The sequence below is a fragment of the Neoarius graeffei genome, chromosome 17 (genome assembly GCF_027579695.1).
Source record: "Neoarius graeffei isolate fNeoGra1 chromosome 17, fNeoGra1.pri, whole genome shotgun sequence".
NCBI lineage: Eukaryota > Metazoa > Chordata > Actinopteri > Siluriformes > Ariidae > Neoarius > Neoarius graeffei.
In genome coordinates, this window is record NC_083585.1 from 67898826 (window position 1) to 67919437 (window position 20612).

Below are 20612 nucleotides of genomic sequence, written 5' to 3' on the forward strand. Positions count from 1 at the left end.
ATATGACCTAAAACATCAGATTTTCACACAAGTCCTAAAAGTAGATAAAGAGAACCCAGTTAAACAAATGAGATGAAAATATTATACTTGGTCATTTATTTATTGAGGAAAATGATCCAATATTGCATATCTGGGGCGGCACGGTGGTGTAGTGGTTAGCGCTGTCGCCTCACAGCAAGAAGGTCCGGGTTCGAGCCCCGTGGCCGGCGAGGGCCTTTCTGTGTGGAGTTTGCATGTTCTCCCCGTGTCCACGTGGGTTTCCTCCGGGTGCTCCGGTTTCCCCCACAGTCCAAAGACATGCAGGTTAGGTTAACTGGTGACTCTAAATTGAGCGTAGGTGTGAATGTGAGTGTGAATGGTTGTCTGTGTCAGCCCTGTGATGACCTGGCGACTTGTCCAGGGTGTACCCCGCCTTTCGCCCGTAGTCAGCTGGGATAGGATCCAGCTTGCCTGCGACCCTGTAGAACAGGATAAAGCGGCTAGAGATAATGAGATGAGATGAATTCAGAATTCATTGTTCCATCAATGATGGCAAGCCGTCCTGGCCCAGATGCAGCAAAACAAGCCCAAACCATGATACTACCACCACCATGTTTCACAGATGGGATAAGGTTCTTATGCTGGAATGCAGTGTTTTCCTTTCTCCAAACATAACGCTTCTCATTTATACCAAAAAGTTCTATTTTGGTCTCATCCGTCCACAAAACATTTTTCCAATAGCCTTCTGGCTTGTCCACGTGACCTTTAGCAAACTGCAGACGAGCAGCAATATTCTTTTTGGAGAGCAGTGGCTTTCTCCTTGCAACCCTGCCATGCACACCATTGTTGTTCAGTGTTCTCCTGATGGTGAACTCATGAACATGAACATTAGCCAATGTGAGAGAGGCCTTCAGTTGCTTAGAAGTTACCCTGGGGTCCTTTGTGACCTCACTGACTATTACACGCCTTGCTCTTGGAGTGATCTTTGTTGGTAGACCACTCCTGGGGAGGGTAACAATGGTCTTGAATTTCCTCCATTTGTACACAATCTGTCTGATTGTGGATTGGTGGAGTCCAAACTCTTTAGAGATGGTTTTGTAACCTTTTCCAGCCTGATGAGCATCAACAACACTTTTTCTGAGGTCCTCAGAAATCTCCTTTGTTCGTGCCATGATACACTTCCACAAACATGTGTTGTGAAGATCAGACTTTGATAGATCCCTGTTCTTTAAATAAAACAGGGTGCCCACTCACACCTGATTGTCATCCCATTGATTGAAAACACCTGACTCTAATTTCACCTTCAAATTAACTGCTAATCCTAGAGGTTCACATACTTTTGCCACTCACAGATATGTAATATTGGATCATTTCCCTCATTTGTCTCATTTGTTTAACTGGGTTCTCTTTATCTACTTTTAGGACTTGTGTGAAAATCTGATGTTGTTTTAGGTCATATTTATGCAGAAATATAGAAAATTCTAAAGGGTTCACAAACTTTCAAGCACCACTGTAGATATTTATATTCATGCTAGAAATGATTTGAAAAATACAACCAGGACCAAATACTGAGTTAAAATGTAAAGCTAGATTGCTAATACTCAGTTTGCTATCAAAGGTCGAGGGATTGACCATATGCTCATCCGAGCAAGTGATCACGTGCTTGTGTCTCTTGTGGGCGTGGCCTGTTCAGTGTGTTTGTTTTGATATAAATGGTAGTAATTATGTTTACCTAAACAACATGCTTGGCTTAGTGCTAGCTTTATGTCAGGTTTGATACTACCGTAGCTACATACACACACGCGCACCAGAGGCACCAACAAGCTCTGCTACTTCCTTCTCAGGTTCATTTTTCTTCCTAATGTCTCAAACACGTTTAATGCCAGGATAAGATGAAACCACAGTTATTCTTATGCTTTTTTGGTGTGTCAGACAGTAAATGGAACTGATTTACGGCTAAAAATTAAAGTTTGGAAGAAACTGAAGAAACATCGCACCTTGGGATTGGTCTGAGGGATCGTTCGAGCCAATCGAACACCTGTTGCTTTGTCACTCGCTAATTTTCACATAATTCATCAGATTTTAGTAGTAGCAAAATTTAACGACAACGAAATGCTTAATTAATTAAATTAAAATAGACACTGGTCTGGCTTTATAAAAGTTCAAAGAACTGCAGGATGTTCGGCATGTAGCCTTCAATAGCATAAACATCTGGAATATTAGCTAGGCAACTAGTTCTCTAGTTAGCTATGTTTGTATTTATATTTATCTAGATAAAATTTTGCGTAGGAAGTGGAGTAACGGATGAACTTTACAGCTAGAAATCCTGAAGCCAGAAAGAAAACGAGGGCAAAAGTCAACAAATGCAAATTTAAAAACAGTTATGAAAGCTTCGAGTTTGAGTGGTGAAGAAACCGGTTTAATATCACAATCTTCTGGATGATTAAAAGGAAACGAGCGCACCTTCTGAGCAGATCTTCCTGCTGATAAAAGGTCTGAGCTCGTCCTGTTGCTCCTCTGATCTCTCTGTTGCTGTTTATTTTCGTCCACAGCCGTATGATTGAAAACTTCATAAACATGCCATAAACATGACATAAAAATGCTTTGTCACAGTAATTTCCGGCTCCGTCACCGGGCCGCAAACTCTCGCGCCGTCCTCTCTCATTCCACCACTGTAATTTTATTTATGACCCTGTGACTTTTTATATCCGCTATTTATTTTTTCATCTTCTTTTCTCATCCCCTTCTAAAGAGCCTGAGAGGTTCTTGGCAGGGACTCGAGTGCTGTCTCGTGTTGTAGGACTGCTGACTCGGCTTTTTCTCCGTAATGTGCGAGGTGAAGTGCAGAGCAGGAAAACGTGAGGGATAAACGATTCTGCAATTGCACAGCATTTATGTAACGCACAGAAATCTCTGATATAAAAAGGTGGTGGTGGTTGGGGGGGGGGGGGGGGGTGTTTGCTTGTTTTAAAGACATGATAAATAATCATATTGTTAACATGTGGGGGAAAAAAGCAACAGTTTTGGAAAAACGTCACAATTTTCAAACAATTGGAGTCTGTAAAAAGCCTTAACATTAAAGCTGTACTGCCTTTCAGATTGTTCAAGTGTAGGTCATAAAAATAATTTTCCCCGTTTTCCCCGACACATAATTATTTTTGTTTAGTGACCAAAAGCTACTGAATTTGAATCACAGACTTCCAAATTAGGTTTTTTGTTGTTGTTTTTTTTTTAATTGTACAGTTAATAAATTTATCTCCACGTGCCCCTAAATTCTCCGCCATTTTTTTTCCTGCTTCACCATGACCAGTGATGGGAATAACGGCGTTAGAAATAAACGGCGTTACTAACGGCATTACTTTTTTTAGTAACGAGTAATCTAACTAATTACTTTTTACATCGTTATAACGCCGTTCCCGTTACTTACAATAAAATACTATGCGTTACTTTATTAAAGCTGTTCTCATCTGGCACGCTGCTCGTTCAGCCCTTCTTTACTCTGCTTTCGTGTGGGGGCGGGGAGACACGAGACAACGGCACAGTAAGCCAATCAGAGTAGAGTTGGACAACATAGATACTGTACGTGGGTAGGCCACGCCTACTGCACAACTGCGCGCTCTTTCAATCGGAAGACCCAGCGATGGCGAGCGGTCAGCCCAGCACTGCGCTTTCACACTGGAAATACAGCCAGGACTTTTCATTACTTGAAATAAAAGGCAAGAGTGTTTACGTGCAATGCACATTACAGTATGTCGAGGAACAAAGCGTTTGTCCTCGTCAGTGGCCAGTAATTAGTAACATAATTTTAATAACTACAAAAATATCTTAGTACATTTGATAGATGTCTTATCTCACATTGTCCCACAAAAATATTAATATAACGTTACTAATCGGTTCTGTTAAGTGTCCATTTCAGTCATTAAACACATTTAACATTCACTTTTATTATGATTACACTAATTGAATTTGATTTTTTTTTTTTTTGAGGGGGAACAAAATGTAACGGAATAATTACTTTCCCTGGTAATTAGTTACTTTTATAACAAAGTAACTCCGTTACTAACTCAGTTACTTTTTGGGAAAAGTAACTAGTAACTATAACTAATTACTTTTTTAAAGTAATGTGCCCAACACTGACCATGACCCAGTTCAAGAGAAGACATCATGCATCATGTGGTGGGCTTTCCCCGTTCACGCAAGGCATTGTGGGATACAAATTTGAAACAGGAGAGAAAAATGGAGGGCGTGAGTGTGCGAATGAAACGTGAAAGAGCGACTACAGTAACGGAAAGAAAGCGAGAAGAAAAGACGTTATGTTATATACGAAGGAAAGGAAACGCAGGACCAAACTAATAAATATCGGCGCTCAGCGAGCACCTCGGTGTGATCAGCTGTTCGTTTAGCGAGAGAATGATGGAACTGTCAGTGCACGCTCAAAGGGAAACCTGTAGATGGCAGTAATGCGACACTGTGGATGCCAGCTGCCGTAAAACCCAAAAGAAGAAGAAAGTAAACCTGCGCATGCGCACACGGACTTTCTCTGTCTGCTTGACTGCGCCAAGCGAGCGATTTCATGCACATTATTTGCTTTAATCCCCTCAAATTAAATAACTTCCCAGCCACAGAATGGCCTGATATTTTGAGATATTACAGAAATAAACATATATCACAATCACCACATTTCAGACGGGACTAAATTTCACCGAGTTTATGAAATCGAATGATCGTCTCTCTTTAATTGTTTATAACTCACTTTGGTGCTTTGATTCTTTGAAATGCGCTTTTAAGTGAATTTTAAGTTAGTGAATCATTTAACCGAATCATTTAAGTTAGGATATTTGATTTGTTTGATTCACCAGAAATACAGTGCAACATATTCAACATTTTGGAAATGTAGACTCTGATCTTTTCTTCCAGACACTGATGAAGACTAAACATTAGAATCCCCCCCCCCCCCCCCCCCCCCCCCCCCCCATTTCCAAACGTTCCTTTTGAATAACTCTCGAGTGACTCATCATTTGATTCTTCCTCAGTTAAACAGTCATACGTTTTTGGTTGTGCCAATTTTAGAATCGATAAACACGGGTTCAATTAAACCGATTATAAATGCCTCTAATTGCCTATAGATGATTGTGCCACCGGTGGTGGTGGTTGTTGTTGGCCATGTGACATGTCGTGTGTCATTTAATCTGATTTTGGTTCTTTAATATTTCAGGTTAAACTAAAGGGGAGTCTGTAAGGAGGACGAGGCTTCCTGGCTGCCTGATTCACTTCTCCAGCCCTGTATCCCATCTGCGCTGGATTTATTTATTCATCGAGGGGGGGAGGAGGCTGATAGACCTCGGAGCATGAAGCCGAGCTGCTGAGACGGCGCTCACACACACTCCGCTTACCCGGCTGGATGTGTGTGTCCCTTGCCGGAGTCCAGAGCCGAAAACACCACGGCGGCCTCCCGGAGCCCAGCGGAGATGCCCACCGAGACGCTGCCGCCAGATAGCAAGGCATTGGGTGCCGGTGGCGCCGTGGCATCGGCCGTACCCCTCAGAATCCTAAACAAAGGTCCTGAATACTTCAGACGAGCAGCCGAGCCCAACCCAAAGCGCCTGAGTGCTGTGGAGCGACTTGAAGCTGACAAAGCAAAGTATGTAAAGAGCCAGGAAGTGATCAATGCAAAGCAGGAACCGGTGAAGCCGCAGGTGCTCGCAAAACGGAGCCCAGGGGTGAGTTCGGTTCTCAAAGCCTCGAATAATAACGCCAAGTCGGACACCTGCGCCAGCACAAAGCGTGAAAATCTCAACCTGGAGATCCTGAAAAACCTGCTCAACAGTTCATCTTCAGCAGAAGGACCTGCTAAAAGCTCAGTGGCCAGGAGTTGGGCGCCAGAATCCGGGCATCGCTCCTTTCCTGAGTCCCTAAATGTCCCAGCTGCAGCATTTCAGGGCCGGAAAAGTCCCCAGAACCTGAACCTAAGTCGTGGACTTATGGAGAACCACGGGGGGGCTGAGGGTGATCGTTTACCACTCCATGCCTCTCAGAGCTCCTCAGACATCCGGCGGCTGTGTAACGGGAAGCCGTTCCGTTCGGGGCGCAGCAGCAGCAGCAGCTCGGCTCCTCCGCTGCCCCCAAAACCGAGTGCGAAGGCTTTAGGAATCTCCGACAACACAAAATGTCCAGCTGAAACAGAACTAGAAGTTCGCCGGCCCTCACTGCATCGCTCCAAATCGGACTTGAGCGACCGCCTGGCTCGGTCCGGTGCAGACGCGGAGAGGTTCTTCAACTACTGCGGCCTGGAACCGGACGAGCTCGATGGTTTCGTTGAAGGCTTTGGACGTGCCAGCTCTGATATCGTATCACTGAACTTCCGTAGCGCCAGCATGATCAGCTCGGACTGCGGCCGCTCGCGACACACCGACGACAACGATGACCTTTCCAACGAAGACGAGGATGAGGAGGAGCGCGTGCCCTACGGGATCTCTGCTGTTGAGCGCAACGCTCGCGTCATCAAGTGGCTCTACAGCATCAGACAGGCGCGAGAATCGCAGAAAGTCTCGCACGTTTGAGGTTCCAGGCTCTCACGTGTCTCATTCCTGACTCAGTATTTCAACAATCAAGAGCGCTGTCTTGAAGGATTAACTGATGAAACAAAGCCGTTGGTTTTTTTTTTTTCCTTTATAGGTTTACAGCTTTTCTTTCTTTCTTTTTTAGTCGCTTCCATGTCTTCAGATTCTGCATGACCTCTTCATACAAATCACAGATACCCCACGGCATGCCATGTGTCCGTTAAAAGGTGGCCATTTTCCCAAATGGCTCCAGCTCCGAGTGGGTTTATCGTTCTGTTCTTTCTGCCTCTGTACGTCAGCTAGCCGTGTCTCCGATCGTTGTTTTCTGTCTGTTTGGTCGCACTGAGCCAGGAAGCCATATGGGAATGAATGCAGAGCATCAGTGTCTTTTTTAGATGTCTTTCCTTTTTTTTTAGTTTTCTCTCTTTCCTTTTTTAAACCTGTGTGTGTGTGTGAATCAGTGTTGCCGAAGCATGTCGTCTGATCCTGAAAATAACTTCTTTTCAAAAGTATTGGCTTCCATCAGGAGTGTTACGCACCGCATCGTGGAGTTACTTCTCGGTTAGTCTTCAATAAAGTTCTTGTCCTGATGGTACTACTTGTTTTGTTCAGTGTAAATTCTGTAAGAAATATGTATATAATTTTGAATTCCTTCAAATCAAAACAAAAACAGAGGGGAAAAAAAGCCCTGGTGTTGTGTGATGAAGATCCTGCTATGCTGTTCCATCCCGTAGCTCTCGCGCTGGTCTTTCCCTCGGGTTATTTTGGGTTCGCATCACCAGTCTGTGTCCATGATCGACTCTGTACATCACTGTTCTTATAATGACATTAAATGTAAGTTTTATTCCACCTGGAGTTGTTCCTGAAAGATTCGTTTCCGTCAGTTATTTTTAATTATTTCAATAAATGGCTATTTGCTATCTTTTGCCATTAGTTATATTTGTACAACTGTGTTTTTTGTTTGTTTGTTTTCTGAACACGCCAGTGCAGTTTTCCACGCAAGTGATAAATGTTGATAAATCACGCAAACCAACCTCCAACAGCTTTAATTTATGAGTTAGTGGCTTAGTGAAAGTTTCAGTGTGCTGCTCAGAGAAGTATCCAGGCTAGTCAGTGGTAGCTAGCTAACATTATTTAACCTCAAAATATGACGTGCTAATAACATGCTCCTGTTTTCTTGTTTCATCACGCATTAAGGACGGTCAGTTCTTTATTTTTGCTCAGCGTGCTAGTAACAGAGCAGTTCTACAGTTCGGAGCTGTAGTTTTTAGTTCATCCAGCTGTCTACAAAAATCGCTACTCCTCCTACAGAATTGATTGGATTTCAATCAAACTCGCATACAATGTTCCCCAGGTGGGTGTGTATAAAAGTTGTCGAGATGGTGGCACCACCTGTCATATGTATGATTTTATGGGCGTCTGAAATTTTGGGGTGACTCGTCACATTAAACACTACTCTTCGTAAACTGCTGGAACGTTTTCACTGAAACTCACCCAGAAGACTCTAAAGACCTATTCCAACAAGCTTTGTTCACCAGGTGGCGCCACCTACCATGGATGAGGCTACACAGGGGTCACATGCAATTTCACAAAAATCGTTACTCCTCCTACAGGATTGATCGGATTTCAAACTCCCACACAGCAACAGTGGGGGATGTGAGCTCCAGTCTCATCCAGGATATTTCCTGTCTTTTCGCTGACATTCGTTGCAGTTTCTGCATCTCTGTGAACCTAAAAAAAAAAGGTTTGTTGGTTTTTACAAGCTTAAAAAAAAGCCAGATTGGATCCTCTGTGATGTGACGTGTGGTTCAGCAGAAAGCAAAATTCATGAACTGGTAACATTTTCTATTATTATTAAAATGAGCCAAGTTTAATCACGTGCTGCATTTTGTTTAAATATATAAATTTTCTTTTCTTTTTTATTTTTTTGTAAAACTCAAAGGAGAGTACCAAACCAAAAAAAATGAGGAACTGATCAGTTCCTGGTATACTGCAATAAGAACATGCAACGTGCTTAAAGATATACACTCCCTGGCCACTTTAATAGGAACGTGTTGTTGGTTCTAAGATCGCTGTTCTTGGCTGCAGGAGTGGAACCCAGTGTGTTGTTCTGCTGTTGCTTTTCTGTTGCTGGGATGCTTTTCTGCTCACCTCGGTTGTAAAGAGTGATTATATGAGTTACTATATCCTTCCTGGCCAAAAAAAATTACTCTAACTAATCTGTCCATTTCCCTCTGACCGTCTCTTATCAACAAGGTGTTTGTTTCCACCCACAGAACTGTCACTCACTCACTCGATGTTTTTTGTTTTCTGCACCATTCTGTATAAACTCTAGAGACTGTTGTGTGTGAAAACCCCAGGAGATCAGCAGTTTCTGAAATACTCAAACCAGCACCCATGCCACAGTGAAAGAAAGTCACGCTTCACTGTGAGATCATAATTTTTCCCATTCTGATGTTTGAACATTGTGAGCATTAACTGAAGCTCTGGATTTGCAGCTGCGTGATTTGATGCATCGTGCTGCTGTCGAGGGATCGGCTGATTACAGAACTGCAAACAGGAAGTGGGTGTATGGGTGTTCCTAATAAAGTGGCAGGTTCCCCCCCCTGTCATTAGCTAACAGTTTCTTGGTGTTTTGGAAGTGAAACGTAATCAAATTACAGATCAGATGCCTGCTGGACACGATCTTCATACCGTACATTACTTAAAGGATATGGGACATGGATTTTTACCTGGGCATAATTATGTATAAAGGACATAAGAAATGCCATCTAAATCACTGCAGGGCGTCAAAAATGTGAAAATCATCACATTATTCAAGTTTTTCTATACATCAGCGTAAAACAAGGATTCGTTAACGAGCTAGGTGGTCACATGACCCGTGACGTCACAAAAACTTTCCAAGGAGCCAGCGCTTGGGAATCTAATGTAAACAGGTTACCGAAATGGACACCATCGACAGTGACATTCCCGATGTTTCACAGAGATGTGAAGTTAGACCCTATCAATTCGAACCGATAGCTGGAAATTCACATGAACATGGATCTTGTCTTTACTCTGACGGGTCAGATGATTCTGAGAGTGAGAGTTCATTCAGCCCTCATGAAACTGAAAGCGGTCGGCTCGATAACACTTCCTGGTAAGTTAAAAACAATTCTGCTCAAAGGCTAAATGATCTGTTGAAAGAAGTATTATTTTTGTATCATACACTGAAAGTTCATCATAGATCTAGCTAAAGTCCGTTGCAAGCTAGTTTTTTTTTTTGCTGATATTTTTCGAGATTGATTGAGATACAATGCTTCCAGAGTCCGAGATGAAAACATTCAAAATGGCGAAACGAGTCAGAATTATGATAATCAATAATTGATACACCCAAAATTATAATACTAATCCTTACCTCGGCTTTCAGTCGCTTAGCGCAGAGGTCTTCAACAAGGGGGTCGCGAAATCGCACTGGATCACTCATATCAACAAAAATATTCCTGCCCTGTCCCCTGGCCTCCGTGCAGGGATGCAAACAGCGCGCCTTTCGGCGGATGCCGCCTTTTTCACGGCTGAATCGCACAGATCCGATTTAAAAAAAAAAAAAGCGATGTTGGTTCATGGAGCATGAGGCATGAAGTGTAAGGATGAGAGAGAGGCGGTTTGGGTCGGGAAGCTGCGTGCATTTGTGCAGCCTGGCGCAGGTGTGCGCGGCTTCCCGATTTGAACTGTTTTTTTTTTTTTCTCATCCTTATGCTTCCTGTTTCATGTTTCATGAATTAATATCGCTCAGTACCTGAGTATTAATGTTGAAAGAATCCTCAGTGAAATGGTCCGAATACAGTTTGTGGGAAACAGTAGGTGCAAAGTTTTTTTCAACAGGTGTTCTGTAAAGTTGTCCTACCAAGCCTACTGCGCATGCGCGAAGCCTACTGCGCATGCGCAGGTGAGCCCACACTTTCCTCAGCTTCGGGTCCTTGGGGAATGCAAAAAAACTTACTCCAGGGCATTTCCCATTGGAATTATTGCAACCATAAGCAGCACAATACACCATGATGTCCAATGTACTTTAAAGACTATAAAAACAATTTTCTTGTCATCCACTTCTCCATTCATCTACCCGCTTGTGCTGTGCCCAAAAGTTTTTGTGACGTATGATCACGTGACAGCGGCTCTTCCGGCTGCAAAAAATGCATATCGGAAGTCGAGCAGAAATGCCATATAATCATCACGAATATAACGATTTTGCTGAATTTAATAGATGATTTTGTATTTGTTGATGCAATTAATTCATATTTTTAATGGAAAGAAACTGATATAGCGTGCTTTTATGTTTCATGTCCCATATCCTTTAATAACAAATCCGCGATAAGCCAACGTGGCAGATTTACTCATCAGGCAGAGTTTGAGAACTGCATTAGTTTATCTGGAGTGAGAAATCCGAGCATGTGTGTATCGCATGGAAAGCGGAAGCGTAACAATGGGCTAATCAGAAATGTACGTAAAGACACACAGTTTGACTTTAATGTGGCTTAGAGATGCTAAATCAGAAACAGGAAATCATAAATGCTTGCACAAAGTTGAGCTTCTTCACTCATACCGGTACTCAGGTTTGAGTTCCCTAATAGTTTCTTTTTTCTCTCTTTTGAAGAAAATGTTTTTTTTTTTTTTAAGTAGGCGTGGTCCATCCAGTCCCCATCTTGGACAGAACCGTGTGGAAGAAATGAAAGTTTATTTATTGCTGGGTTTCAATCACGTGACTTTTCTTAGCGGTTTTAGCGGAAGTGAAATAGCTGGTGGTCTAAACTGCTGCCGTGGTGCAAACAACTAGCGATGACTTATCAGAGGACGCTCATAGTCTAGAAGCCACTGCTCGCTTTAGATATATTCAGAAGATCGCTGTGTGCAATGGAATCGACCCCTACAGTCTGGGAAAGAAGGATTTGTCATACGATCACGAAAATTACCCTTCAGTCGAGTTCACTGACATCTCCAACTATCTGGTGTTGCAGACGTCCTTCTACACCACAAAACAGATGAAAGTGTGGAAGAGTGTGGAGGATTACAACTGTTTTTGTATGTGGCTGGGTAAAGGACCTCGGGATCAAGTTGCTGCTGAATGAACCCTGGATTGTTTTTGCCCGTGTAAGTATTTTTTTTGTTTTGGTTTGTTTGTTTTTTTAAGCTTTTCGTTCACGTCTACAACGAAGCGCTGCAAGTTGAAGTGTAAACAAACAACAGTTTGCTTGATTCTCACTTGTGTTGGCTCTTATCTCTCAGCTAAATCATTCACAAAGATCATCAGAAACCCCTTTAAAGACCTGGATCTGAGTTAAACAAGACGGAGAAGTGATCGCGGCGCATTGTAACTGTACGGCTGGCAAAGAATTCTGTCGCAACCTTCATGCATATGGACTTTGTGAGGAGGAAACAAAGAAACAGCTGGGGACTTTAGCGCTTCGTGACTTAAAAAAAGTACCGTAAAATAACGACACGTAGCAAGAAAAGTACAACCCCGATTCCAAAAAGTTGGGACAAAGTACAAATTGTAAATAAAAACGGAATGCAATAATTTACAAATCTCAAAAACTGATATTGTATTCACAATAGAACATAGACAACATATCAAATGTCGAAAGTGAGACATTTTGAAATTTCATGACAGCAACACATCTCAAAAAAGTTGGGACAGGAGCAATAAGAGGCTGGAAAAGTTAAAGGGACAAAAAAGGAACAGCTGGAGGACCAAATTGCAACTCATTAGGTCAATTGGCAATAGGTCATTAACATGACTGGGTATAAAAAGAGCATCTTGGAGTGGCAGCGGCTCTCAGAAGTAAAGATGGGAAGAGGATCACCAATCCCCCTAATTCTGCGCCGACAAATAGTGGAGCAATATCAGAAAGGAGTTCGACAGTGTAAAATTGCAAAGAGTTTGAACATATCATCATCTACAGTGCATAATATCATCAAAAGATTCAGAGAATCTGGAAGAATCTCTGTGCGTAAGGGTCAAGGCCGGAAAACCATACTGGGTGCCCGTGATCTTCGGGCCCTTAGACGGCACTGCATCACATACAGGCATGCTTCTGTATTGGAAATCACAAAATGGGCTCAGGAATATTTCCAGAGAACATTATCTGTGAACACAATTCACCGTGCCATCCACCGTTGCCAGCTAAAACTCTATAGTTCAAAGGAAAAGCCGTATCTAAACATGATCCAGAAGCGCAGACGTCTTCTCTGGGCCAAGGCTCATTTAAAATGGACTGTGGCAAAGTGGAAAACTGTTCTGTGGTCAGACGAATCAAAATTTGAAGTTCTTTATGGAAATCAGGGACGCCGTGTCATTCGGACTAAAGAGGAGAAGGACGACCCAAGTTGTTATCAGCGCTCAGTTCAGAAGCCTGCATCTCTGATGGTATGGGGTTGCATTAGTGCGTGTGGCATGGGCAGCTTACACGTCTGGAAAGGCACCATCAATGCTGAAAGGTATATCCAGGTTCTAGAGCAACATATGCTCCCATCCAGACGACGTCTCTTTCAGGGAAGACCTTGCATTTTCCAACATGACAATGCCAAACCACATACTGCATCAATTACAGCATCATGGCTGTGTAGAAGAAGGGTCCGGGTACTGAACTGGCCAGCCTGCAGTCCAGATCTTTCACCCATAGAAAACATTTGGCGCATCATAAAACGGAAGATACGACAAAAAAGACCTAAGACAGTTGAGCAACTAGAATCCTACATTAGACAAGAATGGGTTAACATTCCTATCCCTAAACTTGAGCAACTTGTCTCCTCAGTCCCCAGACGTTTACAGACTGTTATAAAGAGAAAAGGGGATGTCTCACAGTGGGAAACATGGCCTTGTCCCAACTTTTTTGAGATGTGTTGTTATGAAATTTAAAATCACCTAATTTTTCTCTTTAAATGATACATTTTCTCAGTTTAAACATTTGATATGTCATCTATGTTCTATTCTCAATAAAATATGGAATTTTGAAACTTCCACATCATTGCATTCCGTTTTTATTTACAATTTGTACTTTGTCCCAACTTTTTTGGAATCGGGGTTGTACTTGGAAAACACTAAGGACAGAGCTGAGAGGGAAATACGAACCTTTCACCAAGTGATCACTGCAAACTCCAGCGTGCTTCGACTCGGCTCCCTTCGATTTCAGTCAGAGGGTCAAAAGCCACCTTTCTCCACGTCTTTTTGTGAAATCCTGTGTTCATTCACCCCTTTTTTTTTTATTAGTTCATGGGGAACTCTGAAGAAACTTTCATCAGCTTCACGGTTTGATCAATTCGAACAAAGCAAGCGTAAGGTATTTTTCATGTGAGCAATGTACCTTCTCCATACAAACGCTTTGTCAGACCACCAGCTAAAGTTTTGAGTAACTAACGAGGTGGATGTGACGTCACACGAAACCCAACAATAAACGGTATAACAGCATGACCTCGCAATGGTAGCATCACAGATCTCTATGCGAACAGCAAACCATGCATTCCACCAACGTGAACCAAGCTGTAATTAATCGGACGATGTGCATTAGCAAGAGACCGCATGAACCGATTTCATGATTTGATTCGAGTTAACGTCTTGTTCACATGATGGACATCTCATTTTATTTCCGTTTGAGTTCTGACTGCGTTAAAGTGCTGAAGAGCAGAAAAACAGGCAACAGTTCAATCCCACGAACTCAACAATCAGCAAACAAAACCTCGGGTAAGTTTCAGCATTCTCCAAAATAACAACTATCACTCATTCAGGCTGGATGTAACGAGAGCGACGTGGAGACGTCCAAAGGGGAAGAGAGAGGAATGTGTTAAAAACAGGATTAGAACAAAACCAAAGCACATCTTCAGCCTGTTGATGTTTTCTCCACCTGAACAAACGTTTAATTCCTCCTCTTTTTTTTTTCTTTTTTCTTCCCCCCAAGCAGAACATGGAGGTCTGTTGGAGTCTGGCCACACGGTTTTATTTTCTTTTCTTTTTTTTTTTAAACTGCATGCATTCTCAAGGCTACAGGAAATGACCTAATTCATCACAAATGTTTGGAGAAGCTCGGCCTCAGCAGCAGAGGCCCCACGCTGCCAGAAATCTCATTTCACATCTGGAGCAGGAGGCTGCAGGTCATGTGTTTAACATGTCCAACCCTCGTGGAATCGGAGTAAACCCGGATCTGTGCATGAGCTGATTTATGAGCTCGTGGTTTGTGTGTACGGTAATCCAGTCATCGTTTAGAGGAAGAGGAAGTTTGAGACGATTCAGAATAAACATCTTGCATCTTTATATCTCATGTTCTTGTAAATCACCATCTGCACATTAACGTCAGCAGCTTGGATTGTCAGCAGGTTGTTAAAACACGTCCAAACTCCTCCCTCTTCCTGTTCAGGCATTTTATAGCTTTCGTTCACCTTCATGAACAACTTCATCCAATGATTCCTTCTGCAGGAAGCCATCAGGTTGCAGGGGGTTCTGGGTAAAAACTGTGTGTGTTTCAGGGTTTGTCTTTCCTCATGAGAGAACTCGCAGACAGATAAAAATCGCAAACTGTAAAAATCTGATCTGAAATAGTTTAAAGACCAAGTTACTCCTGAGACACCAGTGATCCTGACTCCTCCTGATCTCCCTCCGGATCTGCCTGATCCATCCTGCAGCTTGAGTTCTGCTGATGATGACGATCTCCAACACGGACAGTCTAAAGATCACCATGAGATCAGCATTTATTCTATCCACATTCACTGGATATGAGCAATTGCGCTCTCTGATTGGCTATTCCACTACTAGGCTATCAGCTCATATACCGTGAGTAAAGAAAAACAAAATACTGGCATGTGTTGCTGAACCAACCGAGGACGAAATAAAAACTCTACTCGAAAACAAAACACCAAAATACAAAAAAAGCAACAAAATATGGAATAAAAGTATTTGATGGCAAGAAGGTCTGTATACTGTACTTTTGCGTTCATTCATTATTCTATTTTGGAATGAAAGATGAAGTTTAAAGAAGGGTGCAGCTTGGTGTTTTATTTAAAACAATACAATCAGCAATGGCTCTATTTTGTTTTCGAAATGTATTATCAAATAGTAGTATCAGAAAAGTGGACAGCATTTCTGATCGTTTTCTTATTTTATAATATTAATTTATTCCTTTATTGAATTTCATTTGACTGAGCCTATATTTCGCCCGGAAGTAAATTACACCACCTGGCTCGCGCTCACTCATGTCTCACTTGCAACACACGACGACGATGATAGATCGACCTCCAGCGAGTTCATGGATCATGGATGCTATGCAGTACATGCTTTTCAAAGGCTCTAAACGGGTGAATCTACAGTACGTGAAGAAGACATGTCAACACACAAGGTTGTGAGCGTCACAAAACCTCTGTACGCTCATAACAAAACCTCTGTACGCTCATAACAAAACAGCCATGTCCTGCGCCAATGTCTTTGAGGTGCTGTGAAATATCTGCATGCGTAGCATGCCTTCGCAACATTTCGCAAATTAAGTCGGGATATGCCTCCAAAGACGCCATGTCATGCGGATGAGAATAAACAAACCATAACGCTCCCAACCCGCCCACAAGCTTAGGCTTCCAGGTCACCCAAAACCTAAGTTCTAAATAAACTAAAACGCAATTCAGAACGGCATTTTTCAAAATTGCTTTTTCCCATTTTCTGCTGTTCAGTGACTCATTTTCAATAACTAAAAATACATCAAAACATGGCTCTGGATTCCATTTCACAAGTCATATGCAAGTGTAAAAATTCATAAACGAGTCCTTTTTCATTTCTCATGTGACTTCCGAAATAGAATAATGAATGAACGAAAAAGTACATGGACCCAAGAACATATCTTTTTTTTTTTTTTCCAAAAATTATAGTATTTTTCACAAATTGCTCCTGTCATTTCACTGGTTTGTTTACATTCTAAGCGGAAATTATTTTGTCTGACGTTTTGTATAAAGTTTTTATCTATCAAATTTGCTGAAAATAAAAATGCTCTGATTCTCAAAATCCAGTGAATGTGGATAGAATAAAACAGTTATTCCACTCAATCTTGGTGCTACGCGCCTTGTCGCCTATCAGCTCATCAGTGGCGTGCACAGATAGACACGAGGTGGTGCTCAAGCACCTGCCCCTCTGCCCTCTGTCCAAAAAAGTGCCCTTTTGAATTTTTTTTTTTTTTACAGTTTACTGAGGCCAATGTCGACATGATCTTTTAGAAAAGCCGCGGCATTAAAAGCGTGCGAAAATAATGTCCCGATGTGTGCCTCCTCCGCACACACACCAGACCTCTGTCTCTCTTGCTCTGTCACGTGAACAAGCGTGCAGTGCATTCAATGTGAGGTTGCAGCAGCATAGCGTCCTGGAAGCCATGGCCTTGTCGTAGCGCAGACAACACATCGGGCAGTCAGTCAGCTCTTCCCCTGCCCCACCAGTCAGGTAACACATGAATCGAGTGAAAATGTATTGTTTGCCCTCTAAGCCCAAGCTGTAATTATTTTGTCGTGAAGTAGCCCGTCGCATACAGAAACAACTGCACATGGCAGCCTTTGCCAGCTTATTTGCTCCCTTTCCATATGGAGAAACAAACTGAACAACATTTTAAATGTAGCCTAAACCATTGAGGCAACCCCACTCTCCATCAATTCCGACCTGTTTTTATAACATGATTAAGAATATCACGTTATGCTAGTATGCACGCCGTTATGCAAATAAAGGAGCTCCGTTGAGCCCATTGAGTGTGTATATTTCGTTACAAATTTTAAGATGATCTCACGGAAATCTGTGAATAAACACAGTCTTGAGACTCAAGTCAGTGACGGGAAGATCAGACTTTCAGACTTTATCAGACTTTTTAAAGATGGAACTACAGAAAAATACCCAAAACTTTGATATGATTATGAACACAAGAGGAAGGTTAAATCTCAGACTTTTATAATAAGGTGTTCCACATGCACAAAAAAGTGCCCTTTTCCCCCCCAGAGCACTTGCCCCCCAAAATGTCTGTGCACGCCACTGCAGCTCATGTACAACTTGATTTCATGGAATAACTGTTAAATAGAGGGATGGTACCTCAGAGAAAGCATAAAGATGGCAGTGATGTTCTTCCTTGGATCGTCTTAGGACTGTAATTGTTCAGATCAGTTTACGCACTTTATGATTTTATATAGTACACAGTTATAAAGAGTCAGGATTTATAACCACACTATCCAGTGTTCCCTAGATGAGGATGGGTTCCCTTTTGAGTCTGGTTCCTCTCAAAGTTTCTTCCTCATGTCCTTTCAGGCAGTTTTCCCTCAACACCTTCACTGTTGTTCATTAGAGATACATTTACATCCAGTGTTTAGATTTCTTCTGTAACGCTGCTTTGTGATAATGATCATTCTTAAAAGTGCTAGATGAATAAAACTGATGGGTCAGAGGTGTCGAAGGCTCATTGATTTGCATGGGATATGAAGGCTAGCCCGTATGGTCCAATCCCACAGAAGAGCAACCGTAGCACAAATTGCTGAGAAAAAGTTAAGACTGGCTGAAACGGAAAGGTGTCGGCTTTAACTTTTTCAGCAGTTTGTGTTACAGTTATGCTTACACCTGCCCATTTCTCCTGCTTCCAGCATATCAACTTCAAGAACGGACTGTTCTCTTACTGCCTAATAAACCCCGCCCACTGACGGGTGCCACTGTAATGAGAGAATTCATGTTATTCACTTCTTCACCTGTCAGTGGTTTCATGTTATGGCTAACTGGTGTATACAGTATTTTTTTTTTCAACCATAAAATGAATGAACTCTGCCTGTGTAAACTATATTTAAAGCTGTTTGTTCAGTTTTATTCATTATCTTTTTTTTGAGAGCAGAAATGAACTAAATCATATTAATTTTCCACACATTCTGGTTTGATGAGCTCCGTTTAGTTTCTAGCCATAATAAGCCAGATAAAGCCAGTGTGTAGCTCAAATGTGAAAATATAAACATAAAGCTGAGCCACTGCACAAACTGCGACTTATAGTCAGCACCAGAATTATTGGCACCTTTGGGGAAAGATGTGTTTTAAAAACAATTGAAATTTTTTTTAAAGGTCTTTAGTTTTGAAAAAAAAAAAGAGGAAATCTAACCTTTTAACTGTAGTACATTTATTCACAGAGAATTTAAATAAAAACTATAATCATATGTCACAATTACTGGCACCCTGAGAAATTCTTCTCATCAAAGTGTAACAGCTAGGGAAGAGCAGGGAAACTCAGGACGAGTGTTCGTCTTCTGTAGATTGTGTGAAATTCTTTGCAGGTCGTGTCACATTCATACTGCATTACACAGTAGTCACTGTACCGTCTTACTACAAATTAGTTTCTCAGCTAGGCACATATAATAAATTCTTCTCTTACGATCGGCTATGTACCCAAATCCTTTAAACTAGCAGTTATTAATCCCCTGATTAAAAAACCTGACCTTGATCCCTGTCAGCTGTCCAATTATCGGCCGATATCAAACCTCCCCTTTATCTCCAAGATCCTTGAAAAAGCTGTGGCACAGCAGTTATGCTCATATTTACATAGGAATAACATCCATGAAATGTATCAGTCAGGATTTAGACCTCATCATAGCACAGAGACAGCACTGGTTAAAGTAGTAAACGACCTACTGTTGGCGTCTGATCAGGGCTGTGTCTCGCTGCTTGTGTTGCTTGACCTTAGTGCAGCATTTGATACCATTGATCATTCCATTCTTCTGGATAGACTAGAAAATGTTGTGGGAGTTAAGGGAACGGCCCTCTCCTGGCTCAGCTCTTATTTAACTGATCGCTATCAGTATGTTGATATAAATGGTGATATCTCTAGACATATTGAGGTAAAGTTTGGTGTTCCACAAGGTTCTGTCTTGGGTCCACTGCTTTTTTCTCTATATATGTTCCCTCTGGGTGATATTATTCATAAACATTGTATTAGTTTCCACTGTTATGCTGATGACACACAGTTGTATGTCTCTGCAAAACCTGATGAGAGACACCAGCTTAATAGAATTGAGGAATGTGTAAAGGACATTAGACACTGGATGCTGATTAACTTCCTTCTGCTTAACTCTGACAAGACTGAAGTACTTGTACTCGGACCACATGCAGCTAGAAGTAAGTTTTCTGATTCCACAGTAATTCTGGATGGCCTTTCTGTTTCTTCACGTGCAGCAGTAAAAGACCTCGGAGTGATTATTGACCCCAGTCTTTCATTCGAAACTCACACTGATAACATCACCTGGATAGCTTTCTTTCATCTCAGAAATATTGCTAAGATAAGAAATTTAATGTCACTTCATGACAGAGGGGTGGCACGGTGGTGTAGTGGTTAGCACTGTCGCCTCACAGCAAGAAGGTCCTGGGTTCGAGCCCAGCGGCTGACGAGGGCCTTTCTGTGTGGAGTTTGCATGTTCTCCCCATGTCCGCGTGGGTTTCCTCCGGGTGCTCCGGTTTCCCCCACAGTCCAAAGACATGCAGGTTAGGTTAACTGGTGACTCTAAATTGACCGTAGGTGTGAATGTGAGTGTGAATGGTTGTCTGTGTCTATGTGTCAGCCCTGTGATGACCTGGCGACTTGTCCAGGGTGTACCCTGCCTTTCACCCGTAGTCAGCTGGGATAGGCTCCAGCTTGCCTGCGACCCTGTAGAACAGGATAAGCAGCTACAGATAATGGATGGATGGATACATGACGCAGAAAAACTAGTTCATGCTTTCGTTACCTCCAGGTTGGATTATTGTAATGCCTTACTGTCTGGATGTTCCAATAAGTGCATAAACAAGCTCCAATTAGTTCAAAATGCAGCAGCAAGAGTCCTTACTAGAACTAGAAAATATGACCCCATCACGCCTGTCTTATCCACACTGCATTGGCTCCCAATCAAATTTTGTATTGATTATAAAATACTACTATTGACCTTTAAAGCACTAAATGGTCTCGCACCACAGTACCTGAGTGAACTTCTGCTCCTCTATGACCCGCCACGCCTACTTAGATCAAAAGGTGCAGGCTATCTGCTGGTACCTCGTATAGTGAAGGCTACATCAGGGGGCAGAGCCTT

The 20612-nt window shown here is 42.2% G+C and overlaps 2 protein-coding genes across 4 annotated transcripts in view; one reads left to right on the plus strand and one right to left on the minus strand.

Annotated features, from left to right (window-relative positions):
- Nucleotides 1–7407, plus strand: part of fam110b (family with sequence similarity 110 member B) — a 131046-nt gene extending 123639 nt beyond the window's left edge. For all 3 annotated transcript variants that reach the window (XM_060897908.1, XM_060897909.1, XM_060897910.1), the window contains one exon: nt 5195–7407. In XM_060897908.1, the coding sequence (XP_060753891.1) occupies nt 5448–6539 (1092 nt within the window). In that variant the 5' untranslated portion in view covers nt 5195–5447 and the 3' untranslated portion in view covers nt 6540–7407. The remainder of the gene's footprint in view (nt 1–5194) is intronic.
- Nucleotides 1–20612, minus strand: part of LOC132864475 (NLR family CARD domain-containing protein 3-like) — a 1256659-nt gene that overhangs the window by 215851 nt on the left and 1020196 nt on the right. The window lies entirely within an intron of this gene.